Source organism: Lepisosteus platostomus, chromosome 9, assembly GCF_059453375.1.
Source record: "Lepisosteus platostomus isolate fLepPlt1 chromosome 9, fLepPlt1.hap1, whole genome shotgun sequence".
NCBI lineage: Eukaryota > Metazoa > Chordata > Actinopteri > Semionotiformes > Lepisosteidae > Lepisosteus > Lepisosteus platostomus.
In genome coordinates, this window is record NC_142619.1 from 25,413,045 (window position 1) to 25,435,876 (window position 22,832).

Consider the following 22,832-nt stretch of genomic DNA (forward strand, 5'->3'; position numbering starts at 1 on the left):
CAGCCATAGTGCGCCAGAACGCTCACCACACATCAGCTATCAGTGGGGAGGGGAACAGAGTGATGAAGCCAGTTCATAGATGGGGATTATTAGGAGGCCATGATTGGTAAGGGCCAATGGGAAATTTGGCCAGGACACCGGGGTTACACTACTATGTCCATCCTAAAATGGATGGATCAGAGTTACAAAGTGGAATTACTCAGGACACTGCATCGTAGTCCCAGTTACCACATCAGGTAAATACAGACAAAATAGACTTGTCATCTGTGCTACAGTAATAAGATGTTATGCTATTTTCCAGTGTTTTGAGATTCAATCAAAACTGCATATTAATCTGTTGCTTTACAATATGTAGTCAAATCACATAAGCTTAAATATACACATTTTCAAATGCTTCAACTTAATATGTCTTTACATTAAAGCTCAAAAGTTCATATTCCTTGGAATATTATTTCTGTACCTTTCAGATAATTGATAAGTTTTGATGGCAAGTTGTAATTTATAATGCTCAAGATGAAATATTGCATTAATTTATCAGCATATTCAATTCAAATTTATAAAGACAACTGTAACTTCCCTCAATACCACCAAAATGTAACTCAATTACTCTAACATACCCACTTTAGTATATTAGAACATCTTTCTTGTTTTTAAAGCTCTCTAACCATAAACATATTATTTATGGGTGACTGGCTCTTTTGGGTTGCTGTAGTGTTGCAGTTAGCAGCTCAATAGAACGATATTTACAATTTACAACATGTATCTAGTACAATAGGAACTGTTTACTTTCTGTGTTTCACGCAATAGAAATGTTAATTGAAAAGAAGATTTCGTGTTCAGTTTGTAGGAGTGTATTGTAATTTTTGACTAATATCCCTAAACATAGAGGTATCTCTCAGGATATCATATGTACTGTATTATCAATAGGGACATAGAATAACTACAGGATATGGAGAAATGTACAGTTTATTGTGGGGGAAAGTTGTCCCATGGAAGGAGTACAGAGCCACTAGAGGGAGCCAAAATACAATCATAAGGACATTTGTGAAAGAATTTCATCTGTTAAATGCTCTCACCATGATTTACTCTTGTTGTATAATGTTGAGCTAAAACCTTTCAAATAATTATCTTTATCTTGGTGCTTTATGTGCAGAGATCCCCCGAGCCATGCTTACAAAATTGGGGATCTTTTATATTAGATATATTAATACATGAATACCTTTTAAAAATAAAAATAAATCTGTGTGATCTCTAAGCTTTTAAGGTTTCAATGAATATTTCTTAAAGAGGTGAAAGGAACTATTTTTAAATATACAGCAACAGAGGTAATAGTTTATATCCTCCATTTGTTAGATCATAATGTTTAAATAATCTGTACAGTAGTAATCCATATTAAAAGATGAGTTCTGTTAATAACAGCTGTTCATGACTAGAATCAAAGTAATAGGAAATATACAAATTTGTTACAATAACATTTATTGGTTTCTGAAACTCAGTCAAGATCTTATTTTTTACTATAATTTTGAAGCTTTTCCAATAGATAAATCATATACAAGTTTTAGCTGTAGTTCTCATTTTAGCATAAAAGTGGAATTAGGAATAATTTTGCCTACTTTACACCTACTGGTTGCCTACACTGAAATGTGTATTCAGTACTAGCAACTGTGACCTCTAGACTTGGAGACATCTTATTAACATCCACACTACATATACAAAACAAGCGCAGGGTTAGTTTCAATAAATAATGACTTTTAATGGCAAAGTAATAATTTAGACAGATACAGTGTGCACATCTGCTAAAAAATATAAGGAAGCTGGTTTACAACCTAGAGGTACAATTTTACTTCCTTTCCTTTCCACGGTGCTCCAGTAAAGAAAAAGAAAAATCAATAATACATCATCCAGTTTACTCTGGTGACACCAAATACTATTTATTAGGGCTTTACAAAGACTACAAAATCTTTCGGATGATTTAAATCACTGTCTCTGTCTATTTACATGATATGTTACATACAAATGTACAAAATATAAAACATTTAAAGACAAATGTTTCACAAAAAACTCTTCAAAGTAGTAAACTCTATGCACTCACTGAGATGTATTGCAAAAAAGTTGGAACATGTCACTTGGTTGATGTACCCACGATGGCCTAGACAGGATTTTTTTTTTTGGTGAATGGTTTCAGACAACTGACCTTTAAAAATGTTGATACAGGACAGCCAGCAAGGTTTTCAATATATCTGTTTATTTTTGTCCTCAATGATGGGTAAGCAAGCAGCTGATTAAAGCTGTCCTTGATGTGTAAAAGAGATGAAGCCTTTAGACCTGCTAGTTGAATACAGAAAGAAGGATTGTCCTGAGGGTTTTATCAGCATTAAAACATTGCCCTTCTGTAATCAGATTTTAAATATGTTCAGTAGGTGGGTTAAGTAGCTGTTAGCACCTGAAAGATTGTTGCTGTTGATTTCAGTTTATTCCCACTTTTTGGTTTCACCTAAAGCAGGTCTACATAGTCTCAATGCCAGTAAAGTATTTCTCAACCTCCTGACAAACTGAGAAAGGAAAATAATTGGACATAGAAGTGTTTCACAATGAATGCTGTTATACTATGAAAAGTTAAACAAAAGTTTGTCAGTAAGCATTAAAGCTTTTGGGTCAAAAACTGGATAATGCTTTCTAGAGACCTTGTTGATACTTCCTCTAATTAAAAAAAATATAAAGTACATACAAATGTACAAACGAGGTCCCATCAATTTGTTTGATTGACCTGTTAATTTGTTATTAATGGATTTCCATTTGAATCAAACCTAATCAATGGTCTATACTGTGTTCTTGTGTAAAGAGAAATCTACCCCTCACAGGTGAGAGACATACAGTTCTGAATGTACTATAGTTTTTTTTTTTCTTTGGAAGATCTAACCTGTTTGGGTCTGGAAGATTCAATATAGGATAATGTAATGTCTGGGGGCTGAGGATCACATTGAGGTTTGAGTAATGGCTTTGTGAAAGACAGTTGTTTTTTGCTTGCTTTAGTATTTGATTTTTCTCTTTGCTGTGTTCAGATTTGTTCTTTTCAGTATTATTGTAACAGACCTATTAAAACCATGCTCAACCTCCCTTAGATTGTTTTCATTTATTAATCTTTATGTTATCAAACTGGCACATGCTTCTATATATTCTGAAGCTCCTGCATAGGCAAACAACCAATTATTACAAGACAACGCACACCTGTTCTAATAGCTTGTAGGTTTGCATTTCTTTTTGTTTTTTATTATACATATTTTTTGCAAAATACAAGAAATCTCAGCAAGTTAAGCATATGTTAACATCAACAGGGCAGAATGTATCTTTGTTTCACTGTGCAAGACTTCTTATTTACAATATTCCCACCCCGATAAACTGTGCAAAACCAACCCGCATTTTATCTTAAAAAAGAAAAATAGAAAATAAAATTTACTCTTCTTCCTCCACCCCCACTCCCCTTACCAGCTGATCTTCCATCAGCTCTTCACTCAGTAAAATTAAATGTTTCATGTACACTTAGTTCAAAACAACATGCTGTATTAAACTGTATTAAATCAAAAGCTGTGCTCATGCTGAGTCAAGTGTCCCAGGTCAACTGGGTAAAAAAAAAACTGATGAGGACAAAAAAAAAGAAACACCCCATCCCTTCAAATGTTTTTTTCTAAAAAATCTTTAAATGTGTCATGTATAGCCATACTTTGCTCTAAAATAAAAGACAAAACTATAACAAAAATAAAACTGAATGTGGCAGTAGGTTTGATTTGTGGAATAGTTATGCTTCCAAGGGTAGGCAGTCCAAAGCAGTTCATTACTCTAATGTGCCACTCTTTTTAGCTTCTTCTACAAAAATATGAGCAGAAAAGATATGAAGATATTTCAAAAGACGCACACTTACACGAAAGCGTAAGTATGTGAATGTGCGTAGATCTGTCCTTTCTTACATTATTTCCTCAAGAAATGATTACAATGTTCTGTGGTTCAAAGAATAAACCGCATGTTCTTAGAAATTTGCTAGGAAGTTTAAGGCAGTGAGAAAGCACCATTATCAAATTTGTTCCCTTCTTTAAGGTTCTTGAAAAAAATAGTGAATTCTACAATACAGCCTTTAGCAGCTTTCTGTTGGTATAATGCTATAAATTGGTAAGGAGAGGGGTGAATGACAGGCATACCAGTTCAAAAGAAATAATACAAAACAAAACCCATTATCTTTTTTAGTAAATTATGCAGCAAATGTGGGTGTATACATCACTGTGCACTTGGCAGTTATCATAAGGTACGATTGGCACTTGTCCAGTGTTTCACAGTAGTGGTTGTTTGGAGTCGCACAATGTGCTTGTGCTTGTTGTGAACAAGTTGCATGAATTGTGGAATGGGCGGTGTTGTAAACCGAAGACTGATTTAGTCATGTGACCAGCACCATGTGGCTCAACTGAGGTCAGGGTTGGATCAGAACAGCATGCATGCTGTTTCGATAGCACCTCAGTAAATTAAACAATATTTGCCCTGTAAACGTTTGCAGTTAAAAAAAAATACATAATACAAAATAAAATAAAAATTCCAGTTTTCTTAATACTATTTTCTTTGTATGTGCAGCCATCACTTAAAAGCCCCCTCAATTTGGGCTTTTTCCAGTTGAGAAATGGAGGTCTGTCATTCAGCTCCACAAGTATGGAAATGCCTTGAAATTAAATAAACATTGATCTTTCAAACATACTTGACCTTGCTAACAGGATGCTCCTGCCTACCTGCAACCTCCCATTCCCTTTCTGAGGACTTGGAAGTGTTGTATGTTTATTTATGTGGCAGAGATTTTTGTGGAAACACATTTGACATTTGTTTCTCTCTCTCAGATACTCTTTAGCCAAGCCTCCTCTAGAGAGTGGATTCCAGCGACGAATCCAATAAGTCATCGTGGTGACTCGTGCTGTCGCTGTCACAGCTTTGAGCACTTGAATAATTGGCAGCCTCTTGCAATCTCATTAGCATGTTCATCTAGAAAGAAAATGAGAGAGAGGATTTTTATGGATCTGTTAAACTGGGTTATGCAAAAAATACAATTAAATCAATAATTTCTTCATCAGAGGTTGCAGTTAAGACACTAATTGCATAATTCAACACTTTTCATAGACAAATAGTACATATTTTACAGACACTGCTCTGATATAGTAAATATCAGCTCAACAATGTACAAATACCTTCAGCACAGAGAATGTCCGCTTAGCACATCTGACTTACAGTAATTATCTTAATTGTTTGTAGGAATTGCATTTGTAATGTCCTATAGGACTCAACCGAATACAGCTGAGCAGTTTCTCAATGAGACACACAAGTTGTGTGAGGATTAAAAACTCCTGTGAAGAAGGAGATTTTTTCTCCCCTGGAATCACTTAAGGTTTATCACAGATGTACTGAAATTAAAGTTCAGTCATCCAAATGTGTAACGGCAGTTATGTATTGTCCTTTTTTTTTTTGCAATGCTTTAGGCCCGAGAAGAGTCACTGCTACAATAAAGAATCAAAGTTACTTTGCAGTAAAAATGCTCAAGTGAAAATCTTTCTTCAGAACTTCAACTCTGTTTGAACTCCAACGGTGAAAATACAAGTCTACCGTATAACACCAGTTTGTTTGATGTTTCTTTTATTAAAACAAAAATCTATATTCTGTGGCTTTGTATGAAGGAATGCTGATCATCAGTCTTACCAGTGGGTCACCTTCAGTGTCACTCTGGGAAACCTGCTTGGAGGAGGCTCCCTCTTTGGCAGAACTATATCCATCATAACCTACATCTTCCGGCCGGAGCTGGAGCAGAGATTGCCAGTCATGCTGTAGAGACGCAGAGCTCCATGGGTAAGTATCTATGACCCATTTGGAAGGGTCCTCCCACGCAGCCCTTTTCCCATACAACTAAAACAGAAAGAAAGATATTTATGACTTTCCATAAACGTGTATCTCACTGGTTCAAAGTGAAGCAAAAGGACGACTGCATCTGAGGTTTTGCCACATTTACGTGTGTGTATTTTCTACAATACATGTAAGGAAACTTTTATACAACTAGAGTTGGACAGTATCTAGCATACTGGGGCAGCAATTAAACTGATGCAGCTTTCCAAGATTCAAATGATTAGGCGACGTTTCTATGATTATTTGGTTGTGTTTGAGAATGAAATATTTTTCCTCTGTAAAATTATATATATTTAGAATAGTCTATATAAAAATATCACACAAGGATCAGTGAACAGTCACTATAAAGTATGGGAATGTGAACATTAATTAGATCCAAAGAGGCTTAAGTGGGGAGCTTTGACAGCATGGTTTGACTAGAAAGGAACAAGGAAAGGTTAGTTCCATTATTAGCTCTGTCCATTTCACAATTCTAGAAAGCAGAACTCAAGAGTCTTCTGATTACACTTTGTGTTTATTGTTCAAACAAAGTATGTGCAGTACATACATGTGTACAGCTTGCTCATATTACAACAGTTCCACCTAGAAGCTTAAGGTCTCTCCTCTCTACTCTGAGATATCCTCTTGCATGTTGGCTTCATGCAAGAACTTCTACTTCAAATGTCCTGAGGACACGGTGTGTCTGTCCATTCCTTGTGGTGTCATCAATTCTCTTTTCCAGAGACCAGGTTTAACTCAGCTACCACTTCTTGAATTCCTGCTATTTTCTCAAGCTTCATTTGCTTCCTGTGTCTCTCAGCTTTTGCTCGGCAGCCCAACCACAGCCCTCTGACAGATACTCCTACATGCAGAGCTTTCCTCCCAGTAGTTTAGGAGCCTGTGTATTTTTAGATTTCCTCCTCTAAGGTCCTTTCCTTGCTGGGTCTATGGGCAGACTACAGCTCTCCCTCTGAGCTGTTCTTTTATACACTTAGAAATGAGGAACACCTGTGAGTGTGACTGGGATTTCTAAGGGAGATATTTTTTTCTCTCATTTCCCACATGGAAATCTGTGGAGAGTGACTACAGAGCCCTGACTACATGGGGAGGACTAGAGCTCTTAGCTCAAGGCAGAGCTAAAATCCTTTTTGCAGCTACATTGTGACAACATATAGTGTCAATGGCAGGTATAGGAAAGTTCAAGTACTGTAGGTAGCTGCGTAAAGCATGCATAGGCTGCAAAGGAACAAGTAAAGGTTGATTACAGTACATGCTGAAAAAAGAAGAAAAGAAACACAATGTTTTGGCTGCAGAGCCTTCTTCCTGAAGCCACCCAAACACACCCACATGTGAAGAAAGCTCGACGGCTTAAAAATTATGTATATTTTCTTCTCTTTTCAGCATGGAATAAACCTTTACTTGTTCCTTTGCGGTATAGGAAACTGGCTTGAACTACATTCCCCAGAAAGGTGTTGGGAATGTCCTGCCACCCTTGGTCACCTGACCTGTTACTAGAAGACAATTGAGCAAGAGAGAGGGGTGTTTTCAACTGAACATTGTCAAACAGTTTCTATATCAGTAGTGTGAAGTATTATTGCATCAAGCCTACCTGAAGCCCCTCTCTCACGGCCTCCAGAAGGTAAGGTACTAGGGAGTAGTTCCACAGGTCAGTGAACCAAACCCGGGAACCATCTGCATCCATAGGACAGGACAGGAAAAGCCTGGGACCTGCAAAGCAATAACATCAAAGCATAAAACTGCGTTATCCTTTTTCAATTATGATTTTTTTTTAATTCAGAAAGAAACTCACAATAGGCCCAGGCGACCTTGTATTGGAGTGGATCGATAAAATAAATCAACAAAGGGAAATGTCACATTTAAAAACATTGCATGAAAGGTAATATTGTGTTTTAAAGTCTACTTTGTACCAAATATTTGGGAATTTGGGATTTGGAGCTACTGAGTCATTTGTCCAGTAAAAGAACAGCTAGGCTGATCTTAAAGGCAAGATTTCACCAAACTCAGTCCTGACCATGTCATTAGCTACCTATAACCAGGGTTCCCCAAGCACTACCAGGGTTAAGTGGGCACAAACTGGTCAGTGTTTGTCCATTTGCCAAGCAACAGCAACCCCTGTGGTGTGTGGGATACTTGTGAGCTTTCAGTAGTATGATCTGGAGGTTCATTCAATGCTAACTCTGCTGTAGGTACTACAGCTTGCAGGGTGAAATATGACATTTTGATAGAAGGTGCTGCTCTAGTTTTCTAGCAGGACATTACGTTGATAACTAACCGATGGTAACATCTGAGGAGCTGTGAGCCTCCAGGAAGCTGTTGAGGTGCTGCCATGTTTTGGGGATCCAGTCAATGATTTTCATGAGGTCATTGCTTCGCATATTCTTGTCAATCTCTGTCTCGATGAGCTTTCTGCGAAGGTATCGTCCCAGAAAACCCTTCACTGGTTCTGTGTGATTGGCACATAGCACCCACCTACAAGATAGTATCACAGTTTAATGTAAGAGAAACAACAGCATATTAGTTATTATGATGCAGATAAAATATGCAGATTAAATATTCAAGCCCGTAATGTTATTTATAAATCATAAGCAAGTTATAAGTGAGAAAGTGCTACTGAAATGTTATTGGACATAATAAATGATTATGTTTTATTTCTCATACTGCAAGACAGCAAGTGATTTTCATTGAAGTACTGTAAACAGCTTTGCTCACAATCATCAAAGGCTAACAATTTGTAAAGTACTTAATTGCATGTTTTATGTAAATATGAAAGCTTTGATGCTCTAAATGTGAGCTAATTAATTTGTGAACTGCATAACAACACAGCACAGAAGCTTTCTCACAAAGCTGGCTCAATTTGTTCCATGTACCTGAAATTGTGGTGAAGCTCTAGGTTTGGTGATGAGGATACTCCCTGGTTCATGGTTCCAATAACATAAGGGCTACAACGTAAGCAAAGAGAATTACAGGAGTAATGCAAAGAGGAAAAAAAAATAGTTACTGTTAATTAAATAACACATATGCACCGTAATTAATAAGAAATAGTAATTGATCTTCACATATGAAATCAGAATGATTATGAAAACTAATCAAATATGAGCAACTTTGAATCTGCATTATAAACTCAGAGCCTATTAAATAACAATGTAATAATGCAGAGGAATAACATTTTTGTGATCTTAATTTTAAGATTTAAAATAAAAACACTCTCTTTTGTCCCCTGGCAACTAAGAAAAATGGTTCTTGCTCAAGTTAATCTATGACACTTACCATTTATGATATTTACAATTGAGGAATCCATTGAAAATGTCACTCAGAGAGCCAATATGATGGAGGTTATCAAGTATAACAACTGTTGGGAGTTCCGTTTCATTCTCTTCAGAGTTGCACTGTTCGGCAAGGGTAGACAAGTACTGTCGTAACTCCTTAAACAAACCATGCAAAATAATAAATACATTAGGGTCTCAAAGCTAATTCGATATAAGTGAATGAAAATGCATCAATACCTAGGCGCTTTTGTTTATATGCATTAATATGTGAACACACAACTGATATGTCATTATAACTAAATATAGCTTTGACACATTATTCCAACTGTCTCAAAACAGACAAATATAATATATATACACAATATATATAATACACAATATACACAAACATAAACATCCTGTAAGTCACTGTTAATAACAATGACTGGAATTCCCCTGGAGGAGAACAGTACAATGATCTAAGGCCTGGAATGGTTTGGTGTGTATGAGGTAGTGAGTGAATACTCCACTAGCTGGATGGCAGCCATCACTGTGAGTAAAAAGAATGTGGTTGTAAAGTTCACACACATAAATGTCTGCTTATAAAATTAGGTGACACAAAAAAACTGCAAATTAAAATAACTCCATTGATCAGTATCATTGAAAATGTGTTTTATCACCTTGCTTGATTTGTGGTCCACATTAAAGCTGGTGACGTTTCCTTCAGTGACATGTCTCCCAGATTTGCAGACTATGTACTCTGCAAGCTTATTGGCTAAGTAAGTCTTTCCAGTCCCACTTGGCCCGGACAGGATGATTCGTCTGTGCTCCATGAGAAGGTTTAGGTATCGCTGCATAATTGTTTTGGGTATCAATGTGTCAAACACCAAACTGTCGATGCTGTTCTCCTTTATACCTAACAACACAAGCAGTCAAAAGTTGGCGATCATGCAGGCAAAACAAACTTTCAGACAATTTCAGATGTTTTCCTTACCATGGAAAGTAAAAGAAGAAATGAAGATTATGTTTTTAAATGGAAAACATTCTGCACAAAAGACCATAAGAAAATATGGTTGACTTATACTTCCAAAAATAAATTCTGTCTTTCGCCCAGAGTTACATCTCTGTAAACCCTGAGGTTTACGGTGTGTCTCCCTTGTTAGGAAAGATGCAAATTGCAATTTCTATAATGTCATTTGATTACCATACTTTCTCAGTTCTTGACTATGCAAGTTTAATTTGAACTTAATCAAGAAACCAACAGTTTTACTTAATTTTATTCTCATGCAGGTTTTGACCTTTCTTCACCCTTCTGCACTTTGCACTTACTGAGTGGCCTCTCCTGCCTCCTCCCCTCTCTCAGCTTTGGTTCTTCTGTGCTATTTAATCTTTGCTGTCTGCCCTGTCTTTCTCACACCTGAAGAAGGCTTCACAGCCAAAACGTTGTGTTTTCTCTCTTCTCTTTTCAGCATGGAATAAACCTATTACTTGTTCCTTTGCAGACTACGCATGCTTGACGCAGCTACCCACCTGAACTACCGCACTTCGTTTTACCTAATGTCAACCAATTAGTTTCCCTATATCAAACATTAGAGAGAAATTAAATAAATAAAAGAAAGGAAATAATTCTAGACCTGTGTATATACAGTATACACATTATATACTGTAAATAAATCTACCATGACCCAGGAAAGGAAAAAAAAACAAAAGAAACAAGGCTGACCTTATCCTTTCATCACCTCCCATGCAAGGTGGGCTGACTGCTGTAAATTTATTGAAGTTAAAGGACTGTAATCACTGACACATGACTGAACTTGAAATAAATAAGTGGACGCCGGAACTGGAATCAATGCAAAATTGGCAGCTCATTCCACAGGGATAGGAGGAATTGTTAGCAAGTGCAGTACATTACAACGGCAGACTGCTCTGAAGTGAAATTAATTAGTACAGAGCAGCCTCACATTTTATCGATCACACCATTATAATTCAGAGTTATGCTCGCTTTGGGTTGAACGTTTATGACAATGCTTTCTTTGCCTACCACAATGGGGTATGTGTGTGTTTGAATGAGTGTGTGTCCATTCACCATATAATACAGGCATCAAAACCCAGAAAGCCTCTGAAATTGTTAAGAAAAAGAGTTGTAAAGGCAGATACAAAGGTGCAACTGATACAAAACAGCTCAAGAGAAAAGGGAGGGGATTTTTGAAGGCAGCGTAATTCTGGAACTCTCAGAATTAGGAGTGAGTCATCAGTTACTGTCTGTTAAATTAAATATTAAGAATTACTGTACTTACATATATACAGTAATACATTTTAAAATTAACATCACGGTTTCCAAACAAAATTTGGGGAAAACAGTACTCACCTGCAGTGATCTACATAGTGTGTGCATAGTTACTGAGCAAAATAGTACATTAGCTCTTAAAAGCATTTTTCCTATTTGCTTATTAATTTAAAACATACTCCTTGCACAAGTAGTTTGTAACTATAATTGACTACTTTAAAAAGTAACAAAAAGTACCTTTCCTCAATATTGTTAAGTAAACCTTAATCTGCCTCAAAAAAACAATTTTCTCCATTGTGCTTTTACTTTTAAAAGGAAGCCCTAACTATAACTGAACACTTTTTAAAATGAACTTTTTCCAACATGTATGCAGTTTATACATTTATATTAACAATCAGAAAGCTACTTATTGATCATAATGGTTATGCTAACAATTCCAAAAGTACAAGGTGTTAGGTAGGACACCAGTCCAATGCAGACAAAACAAACACAGGGCCTATTTAGAGACACTAACTAGAACATAATTAATGCAAGAGAGGAGGCCTTTTGGTTTATCTACAGTAGTTCTGAAGATAAAGCAAAGTTAATCGAATATTTTGTTCTGCTGCTTCTTGAAAGAGTTCACAGTAAAAGAAATATAGTTATTAACTTAGCAAGTTTTAGAAAGGTGAAAGAAAACTTCAGTACTTGGCAAAAACCTACACTAACACAAGGACTTGCAAATTCTACACAGAAAATGCACCACTCCAGAATCAAACCCAGGACTCAAGAACTGTGAGGTAGAAAACTAATCAACAGGCCACCTTTCTACTCACTATATATACTCTATATGAATTGTTTTCTTAATTAGAATATATTCCGTTTATAAATTATGGATTCACCAGAACTAAGTATTTTTAAACATTATCTTCTTTACTAACATCATTATGTTATTTTGAGCTACAGTATCGTGATATTTTTCAGAGTGTGATTAGTATTTACATGTGCATGTATACTCTACATACTGTATGTAAAAATTATTAACCCTTCCATCATTTATTTCTTTATTAAAACAGCTAAGTAAAAACAGTTAAATACATATGTAGCAAATCTGTTATTTATTTGCAGTAAACCAGTAAGATCCTGAACTAACAGAGTGCTTTTCAAACTATGTCCAGTTTCCTTTAATCACCACTCCCCTTTTAACAATATTATCAGGATTATTATTTTTCCTTATGATTTTATGATTTACTACTTATACAACTTCCCTCAACTACCCCCACCCAGGATAATATCTCTTCTAAATCACCCCTACTGTAAAGCTAATGTCTTTGTTGCCTTCTCTCAATTTAATTTGCATGGCTATTTACTTAAAGCACCAATATCGGAATTAAATCGACCTGTGGCAATGGGACAAAAAGCAGCTAGACATCTGATGGTCAAGTACAAGATGGCACAAAAACATTAACTTGAAACACATGTTTTTCTATATTTAATAAGATTGGAATATTCTATATAATATTGAAATATATAAATATTTACAGTAATAATAAAAGATTTACAGAGAATGTATATTTTATAGAATACACAGACTCTGATATGACACCAAGAGAATTAATCTCAATTCCTACAGAAAATACTGTAATACTTAAAGACAAATTCACCCAGGTTATAGAAGGTTTCAATTCATTAACGGCCACACAGGAAAAAAGATCTATTTACATGTTGCAACTAATGAATAACCAAAGAATCTGTAGCAGGATCAGGGAATCAGAAGGGGTCTTAACTACTGTACAGCCATTCAACATTTATAGCACAGCAGTTCGGAGGAACATAAAGTCCTAAAGAGATATAAATGAAAGGAGTCAATATTTGGTTTAATGAAGCTATTTAGAACCAATACTGTTTAGATTAGACAGAAAAAACCCAATTTGATGCAGTCAGCAGGGGATTATAGAGCATCATCTGAACCATGAAAAAGCAAATGATGACTTTTTTGATGTTACAGTCTGAGAAAATTATACAAATTAACTGTATGATTTCACTCCTTGTCCTGTTTTAGAGCCTTCTTGCTCATTCCTGTTTCGCAAAGCCTTCACAAAGACAAATGGGGAGGAAAAGCAGTGTGGTTGCACTTTACACCTACTGAACATGTCAGCTGGGATTTATTACACAGATACATGAAATCTAATAATATGACCAGCCCATACAGTAGCAACAGACGTTTCACTGGAAATGGGCTATTAACAATAGTCCAAATTACATACAGGAGTATCACTGAAAATTCTTATTGTTCTAACATTTTCGCAACACATTATTAGGAAACAAATGAAATGTGAGACAAAAAAAAACATTGAAAAAGCTCTATAAAGGGTGAAAAGCCTTAAACGTAATCTTTATGTTCCTTTCACATTAGCTCTGTTTATGTCCTCTATTGGCATGTTAACTACTGTGTCAAGTGCACATGCTCCCATGGAGGAAACTGAAAAGACCTCTGACACGAACATTTCAAATTCCGTATCTATTACCATCCAGGATCAGCCTTGTCTCTCATCTCAGTACTGACTAAGTCCAGCTTGCTTAGCTTCTTAGATCTGACAAGATCAGGTTACAAGGTGATGATGCTGCAGTCATCTAGAGTATGTACTGCATGTGTAAGCTCTACATTATTAAGGAAACTAATCAAGAAACAAATACATGATGGTTTTCCGGCACTTGTTTTAAATTACTTTTTTCTTGTTTTATAATGAAGTAAGCAATAAAAACCGTTATGAATGTGTAACGATATATAGTGTATGAACAGTATATTCAGCTTTTTTCAAAGCAATTAGTCTAACTCTGTATATGAATAGATGTGTGTTGTTTCTATAGATGTTCTAGTTTATCAGTGTTCCTTATATGGACAATGAACAATGGCTATGAACAATTTCCACTGAATATCTTCTAGCTTTATATTTTATACAGTATATTAATTTAAGCGTATGCCCAGTTTTGGGAAAATCAGAAATAATTTAGTTGAGAGCTGACATGGGAATTGACTCATATATACACACATACTGTTCAAATTCACACATCAGCTGTCAGGTACAGGACAATTATAGCAATATGTTCCCACTTTTAAATTTGTGTGAACATGCTGTTTAAAAAGGGTGAGAAAGGTTTGAGAGAGGGTGGTGGAGAAAAGATGCTAATGAAAGCAAACTATTAATGAGAATGGAAAGTAAAACACCTTCTATAAAGACTATTGGAATGTGATGTTAAACAGAATTTGCTATAGACATGAAAAGATATATTTAAGGTTTTCAGTGTGCTAAAGCTACATATGCAGAGGATAGGTTATTCATTTAACACAAAATCCGCCACATGCTATACTTCTTGTTAAATTATTTAAAGTAACATTTTATTATCACCCATTGATACCTCTTTGATATGGATTATTTTTGCAGAGAAATGTACCCTTTTCAAATAGATTTTTTACAGTAATGTTTCTGTTTTCTTTACAGAAATCACATTTACTAGTGTCTGAGAATCTTTACAACTCTGAAAAATGACTGTAATTAAGAATTAGATTTAAGATTAAGAAAAACCCAAATCCACACAAAATCTTGAAATTGCATAAACCAAAGCTGCTAGGGTACAATTCAAGTGCTGGAAACTGAAATTAGGCTCCAGCTGTACAGTAGGCCAGCTTCAGTTAAGTGTTCCTGACATAAATTAACAAGATAAAAGACCTACTTTTATGAGCTTTGTGGTACTTTCTGATGCTTGTTAATTTGTTATATTGGTCAGGCATGAGTTACAGTACACCTTACCTCAATATTGCTTTTTTTCTTTTATAAATATACAGTATTAGCACTTTGAATTTATCTTTTTCACAATGATAATAGATAGAAAATCCTACCTTTGAGGCTCACAGTGATAACATTATTGTCTCCAACTAGGTATCCACAAGGCAGCAATTCAGGCACTTCTGAAGCATGGGCCCTGACCACATCTCCCATTCTGTAGCTCACAATACTGTCTGAGTTTAAGCCAAGGCTTGTGACAGGGTCTATGCGGAATATGTACTCCTATTTAATGAAACCAACAAGACACACACAACGGTTAGTACTGAATCCGTGCAGGAACTGTGAAGTTTGAGTAGGGAGTTTAGTTGCAAGTTACGTAAGTTCTTCTGGAACTGTATGACAACTAGAATGCATTACAAACTACCGGAAAGCAAAATATACTTCTTACGCTGAATTAGAAAACAAGACATTTTAAGAGGCGCAGTGAATTTACTGTACCTTGAATAACCGCCGGATGACTCCATCTAGCACATCCCATTTTGTCTTTCCACTAACACCGATGGATCCTATGAGATATTCCTGACATTTCACACCCTGTTATGAAACAAAATATATTATCTGTATCTTTGTAAATAAAAGCTTGTAGTATTTAAAACAACAATCCAGCACCCCCACCAAAAAAATGTCCGTTGTAAACTAGCAATATTTTTGTATCCCTGAAAGAGGATGACTGATTTAACAGTTACTTAATCTGATTTATCACTAGGTTATCATAGTTTCACATTTAGAACTCTGTCTTCATATATTGTAGGAGTTAAAAGCAGCAGAACACTTTATTAATGACCAGCTTTACAGTTGTCACATACAGTAGATAGCTGACTTTAAACACTATCTCCAGCACACCTCTGGGTGGACTCACCACCAGAAATGAGTCTTACCTAATTTGAGAAAAGCCACAGTCTCCATTGATGTATTGAGTAGATAAGAGAGTGCAATACCTACAATAGGCTCTGTGCGCGCCATAAAATGCTTTTAAAATTGTCTAGAAATGTAGAAGGTCCATTTGTCACGGAATGTTATTATTAATTCAGTCACCTTTGTTTGGTTTGATCCGTCATTGAATGTAACCACAATTCTAACACTGCGGCCTTCTTTTCTCAAGGTTCCTTCATATCCATCATCCAGCAAAATATCTGTAAAAACAAAGGCAACTTGCATTGTGTTTAAAAAGAACATTTGGCATTACTGTTTACATCAATGTGACTTGCTCTGTAGCTGCCTTTTAAGCTTACAAAACCAACATATTTCTCCTTTTCAAATTCCACTCACTCCACATAAATAGAAATCCATTATTGATAATGTGAGGTTGAAGACATGACATACAGTACAAGGGTGAGATTTCAGGTTGTCTAATGGAAACCAGAAAACACAGGAGAGTTCACAGGAATATTTTAAACATTAAAATGTAAACAATATTGAACAAATGTTGATTGTATTGAGTCATGCTCGACAGAATAATTATAATATTCTATATTTAAAATGTTCTGACATTTGGAAAATAATTCTCAGGGTGGAAACTCAGTTTAGAAATTCCATGTGTTCTGGTAACTTCCTCTATGCATGGTCTCTGTGCTGAGGTGATAACAGGATAGTTATTCCGCTAGCATAGTTATTTTCCATCTCATTACTGAGCTGTTTACATTCTGCCATCATTAAAACAGCTGGGCCCTTGGAGAACCAAGCACTTTCTAATTTAATTACAACAGAAGTACTGAGAAGAATGTATTTTACACTTGGGCTGTCACCTTAGGAAGAGACATTATGTGAGCAAACTTTAAAATTGATTCCATTATTCATAAAAAACTGTATTCAGTTTTTATATTTCACGTTTTATCCCACACATTCCTTACATGGACTATTCACATTTGATCACTTTACGAGTTATTTATGCTTCATATCTCATAATAATATAATGTGCTGTGTGTAAAAATGTACAGGTACTGTATGCTGGCCTTATTGTAGAGCATGTTTTTTATAGTTAACTGTGCTATTGAAACTGATTTTCCTTGATTTTATTTTCAAATAAAGAAAAACAATAAAGATGGAATTATGCAGATAAATATAAGTATACTGTATATTCTGTCCGAATTGTCATAACTTAAATTGCATAATTCCATCATAAGATATTACTATTTTTGTTCTGTCTGAATTGGCATAACAACTTACTGTAAGGTTTTTTGTCAATCAGGAATCCAGAATGATAATCTTTTCTACATTTACAGAATGACTTTTTCACCCTGCCCTTGACAGTAAGGCAAAGGTTGAAATGTACAGTATGAAGGCTACACCAGTGCAACTTGTAGAAAGTGGCACTTTTAAAAGACACAGGTGGTGTTCAATTTAAAGATAATATTACTGTATATCATAACTAGCAGTCTGTTTAAAGATTTTTTAAAGACTTACAGTACACATTACGTTCCAGTCATTGTGAAATTAAACTTATAATCAAATAGCTAGGCGAACTATGCTGCTCTCAAGGTTATGTTGTCGAATTACTACTACTGTATGATCTAATGTTATTAGAATATTAATGTAGGTGAGATGAAAGTGATTACCTTGAAGTACATACATGCAGCACACCAGAGTATGTATTTACCTGACATGATAGTGTCGGTGATGTTGAGGTTGTTGAGGGACAGTCCCAGTGACTGCCGGGACGAGGAAGAGGAGGATGTGCTTGAGGTCTCGGAGGGCGGGCGTCCTGCCTTTGCGGGTGCAGCTGCGGGAGTTGTGCTTCCAGTTGATTTCAGCCGGTCATTTTCAGCTTTCAGTAGTTCAATTTCATTCTGGGAAGCGCGGGACATGATATTGTCAATGGGCAGCATGGCTCCGTGGTAGCTAGAGCTGCTGTCTCACAGCTCCAGGATCCTCGGAACAGTTCTGGACTAGCGAATATTGCTTGTGTGGAATTTGCATGCTCTCCCCATATTTACGTTTGTTTTTAATGAATGCTCTGGTTTCTTCCTATGTAACTCCCAAAAACATACCGGTTAAATTTGCATGGTTAGTTTTAACTTTTAGAATTCGTTCCTTTCCAGATATTGAAGGGCTTCAACGAGATTTCATACATGGGAGGGGGGATTGTTTAGAGTACAAGCAGTACCAGTTATGGGACTACACAAAAACATAACCTGATGAGTTCAGTGGGCAAATGGCTCCACTCATCTGTGGCATTTCTTATGTACTGTTACACACAGGGAAAAATTACCTTGACCACTTAGCCTAATGGTTTGGAAAACAATTCTTTAGGTGAATGAAATTGATTGAGATTAGTTTTAAAGAGCCTGATGCAAGAAAATAGCTTTTACATTTTTATGAAACATCAAGGAGGATTTGATCATAAATATTTATGTGGCCTTCTCTTTAACAAATAGGAGAAAAAAAGTTTACAATATTCTTTTTACTATTTACATTAGTGTGAGGTTGAGGTATGATTATTATTTTATTATCGGCCTTAGTTGTTGAAGGATTGGTTTTAGCTTTTGTAACAGTTTTTGCTGGAATCCATAAAACCAAACTTGAGAAGCACTCCAAGCCACACCGACCTTAAATTTGTAAACAAAACTAATACATTTATGTGTAGTTCATGTGTATTTGTCAGTTGACAGTGTTGAATGTGACCAGTAACCTCCATTGCAAACTTCCTTTCCATTTGGAATTTAAGAAGCAACACACATTTCCTTTATTAAAGTCTCTCTATTGCTAGCAAAGTGTCTTTAGTTGAAAACAATGTTTTGTCTTGCTGTGGTTTGCATTTAATGAGTTTGTATTTTGTTGCATTACTGTGTTGCAAACCACCTTTACAAAAGTATAACAGTCACTGCTTGCAGTTTATTATCTCCCAGTGGTTGTAGAGGTCTTGTCAACTAACTTCAGTGTAATTGTTAAGTCTAACTTCAACTGTAGCTCCAATCAGATAAATATTTGAATATCAGCAAGAATGTTTCCGAATGCTCCATTTATTTATATTAAAAATATTGTGATTTCCTGCAAACACAATTTGAAATTGAACATATTTGCCAATACATGAAGCAAATAGAGTCTCTGCTGTAATTAGCTCCATAAGTTGGTATGCTATGTTATCTCCATAAACATTGGTCTGGAGTGGGGATGCTTGGGAATAAATATAAACCTACAAGAGACAAAACAAGCCCTTTTACATTACGTACAAATTGGTAATATGTAAGAGTTTGGGCTGTTGATAAACAGCTCACTCACTCTCCCTTTGTGAAATATTTCCTTCTAAGTTTGTCCTTTTTCATTCTCGCTCAACTGGAAACGGGATCTTGGTGATATTAACAGTCGCTGACAGCTAAATAAGCAAAAGCCTGGGTTCTCTGTTAAATCCTCAGTGGTGCCAAGTGATTACTATGCTTGCACAGTTCAAATAGAAACTGGGGATCAGCACAGCCCTGCACTAGCCAGCTATGACCTCTCAGTCACCCTGCTTCAGACCACAAAGCATTTGCTTATTCCTGCAAAATCCCTGCACATCACATTAGTTCCATATCAAGGTAATATAATAACAGACTGTCTTACAGTCAGTCAGAAAGTTCCTCCATCCTAGACACTGTTGATCAGTGCTCAATCACCCATTCAGCTGGTAAAATAAGCTTTTGATACTGCTGCTGTTATGCCATTTGGTACAAACTTTACACAAACACATAATATGAGTTTGTTCTTGCCTTTAGAGCAAAAAGTAAAAGCTACCTCTTAATTTTCTATTTTCTCTTGTGCAATACATCCCTTTGGTAGGGTTTTGATTTACTTTGATAAGACTTAGCCCACTCACACAAAAGCATGTGACTTCCTTGGGATTTTGAAATAATAGCATTTTGTTCATAGCACATGATGTTTTCTTTTGTGTTCTGCAATTCTTTTATCATTAAACATTTTTAAGACTTCTGAAAGACTGGAAAGCCTGTTAAAGAGCCTGTTGTGCAATCTTAAAGGAGAAAATAGCCACATAGCCACCTGACACTATTTAAAGTGGTTTCATAATTTTAAAACACCTTTCACATCTTATAAATGTGATGTTAACTGCCAACACCAGAATATCAGTTATACTACCATTCATTTGGTATTTAGTGTGTAATCATTGAGTCTTCTGTCAATTCTAAAATGTGCACATTCATTTATGTTAAGAGAATTTGTGTGCACATACAGTATTCAGTACTCATATTGTATGTGAAGTATATTAATATCTCTAATATTATCTATATCATATATGAATTAACTGAAACAACAGCACATACAAGCATTCATTCTTTTTTTACATTGTAAGAAAATCTTTGCAAAAAGTGTTTCCAAAAATGCTCTTAAAATGCAGAGCTTTGGAAAGCCACAGATTCTTCTTACATTTATCATGTGATTAAAAAAAAAAACTTCTGTCCATGGCATTTGGAATTAAGTACTTTAATCCAGACATTTTAACATCCAAACAGTTTTATATTGTACTGGTGGAGACAGGTATTTTACCTACATATTTACCTATTTGATGTTTCTGTCCTGCGCTTATAAAGACTATTTTCTACAGGTACAATAGGTATTCAGTTTGTTACCATTCTATTAGTAAGGTGAAGGTGAGTGGGAGGCCTTGGGGCAGGACAAGTTTGTAAAGGAGTGGCTAAAAACAATCTTGTTGGGTTTTTTTTTTACCAGTGGTTGCATCCAGTTTCATGACAAAAGCAGAGATGGCCAAAGGTTTTCCTAAGGATTTGAGTCACCTCATTTATCATTAAGAAGCAATTTGCCACTATACTTTACTGAGTTTTAACCTTCAGTTTGGGATGTTTTAAATGTCTTTGTCATAAAACACTGTATGAATACAGTAAAAATAATACAGGTTAATTTCTTTGTTATGTTTTAAACTCTTACTGGCAAGCTATGAAAGAGAACTTGAAAATAATCATAGTGAGTGGTTCCATTCTTATGTTTTAACATATGTCGCAATAAAATAATGTTCTTTGAAAGAACACCACTTTTAGAATCATGTTTAAATGTCCTACTTACACCTGCAGGAAATGTTGTTGAAAGAGACTCGTATGAAACACTACAGTATGTCTGAAACTGAACATCACAATTAGACATGGTTAAAACAAAATTCATTCACTGAAAGCAACTGTCAAGATACTGTACAGCACAGTTAACATAATAATGATGCTGTACATACAACTCTATACCTACTATACGTCTTCCATTGCAAGGTTCAGTGAGACCTATACAAACCTGCATTCTGTTCATGGCTTCACGGATTTGGTCAAGATGGTGAGCTGAGCTGAGGGCCTCCAGCCGAATATCCGTCAGTTTGAGTTCCTTCTCCCGCAGCTCGTTCTTCAGCTGAAGGATGATCTCTGCCTCTGCTTCTGTACACTCGCACAGCCTGCAAGAGAAACACAATTAAAACACAGCCCCCAGCTTCAGCGGAGGAGACGAGATTCCTCCTCATACCAACAGAGTAAATTTAGAACACAAGGCTGATGTCTTCAAATCCACACCAAAGGGTCCTTACAATACCATCAATATTAAAAACAAGGAGTAAAAAAAGATTAAAAAAAGATCATTAGGGACTTGCCAGCTCCAGTATTTCACAAGTTTAAAAATGATTTGGCTTCAATCTTATCTTACCTACAAGTACATGCTACCTTTGAAATCAACTTGACATTGCTCTGTGCTGTCTTAGTAAAATATGTAGTAGACAGTCCAACTACTAATCACAAATATTCAAAACAAACACTGATAACATAAGGTCTTACTGACATTACAGTTTGCTCCCACATAATTTAATACCTAAATAGTTCACCTCATATCTATTCTATAGTATTATAGCACAACGTTAGGCATTTAAACAATCTTTACCACAGCATAAAATACTGAACTAAAGAAAATGTACATTTAGTTTTCAGCCATACAGAATCTTACCTGCAAAACTTAGAGCTTGGAATTATTTTCAAAATCCTAATATGTTATCATCCACTCCATATACTTTCAAAGCACACATTCTAATTTCTAGAAACCAGACAAAATTAAAATTTAAATAAATTTACGTGGTCTCCTTTTGGAGAAAGTAGCAGCGCTTTTAATTCAATAAATGTTATTTGGTTAATGACACTACATTAATGGTTGACCCCCAGGTGTATATAAAGCTAGAGTATAGTATATAGGCCTGTATATGATTTTACATGGAGGCTGTGCCAAAGCAGTTTAACTCTCACTTTGACCTAAATACTAATCCAATATCCTACTATGATGGTTTCCTGGAGTGCAAACTTCTGTTATTTCACCTCCTTTTTCAGTACCTAGAGGTGTAGCTATTACAGATCTCAGCACCTCTGCCGGCCCATGGGACATACAGTAGCACCATGCCCTAGCAATGGGTATTGTTCACCAAAAGAGAACAAAGCCCTCTCCTTCAATGTCAGCTCGGAGGTGGAAGAACAACCAGTTGGAAATGAACTAACAAGATCTAGAAAAGCCAAACTGTAAACAAACTATTGCTTTAACTCTGGACCCACCCAGTCCAAAATCCGTGATTCTGCCCCCTCAAAC

General features: G+C 35.8%; 1 protein-coding gene across 9 annotated transcripts in view; it reads right to left on the bottom strand.

The window, feature by feature from the left end:
- Positions 1-1,728: 1,728 nt before the first annotated feature.
- Positions 1,729-22,832, bottom strand: part of nav3 (neuron navigator 3) — a 424,757-nt gene continuing 403,653 nt past the window's right edge. For all 9 annotated transcript variants that reach the window (XM_088647283.1, XM_088647286.1, XM_088647282.1 and 6 more), the window contains 12 exons: positions 21,513-21,666; positions 17,881-18,070; positions 16,320-16,417; positions 15,723-15,818; positions 15,338-15,506; positions 9,851-10,086; positions 9,193-9,347; positions 8,793-8,864; positions 8,198-8,394; positions 7,514-7,632; positions 5,725-5,928; positions 1,729-5,016 (listed from right to left, as the gene is read on the bottom strand). In XM_088647283.1, coding sequence (XP_088503409.1) covers positions 4,897-5,016; positions 5,725-5,928; positions 7,514-7,632; positions 8,198-8,394; positions 8,793-8,864; positions 9,193-9,347; positions 9,851-10,086; positions 15,338-15,506; positions 15,723-15,818; positions 16,320-16,417; positions 17,881-18,070; positions 21,513-21,666 — 1,810 coding nt within the window. In that variant the 3' untranslated portion in view covers positions 1,729-4,896. The remainder of the gene's footprint in view (positions 5,017-5,724; positions 5,929-7,513; positions 7,633-8,197; positions 8,395-8,792; positions 8,865-9,192; positions 9,348-9,850; positions 10,087-15,337; positions 15,507-15,722; positions 15,819-16,319; positions 16,418-17,880; positions 18,071-21,512; positions 21,667-22,832) is intronic.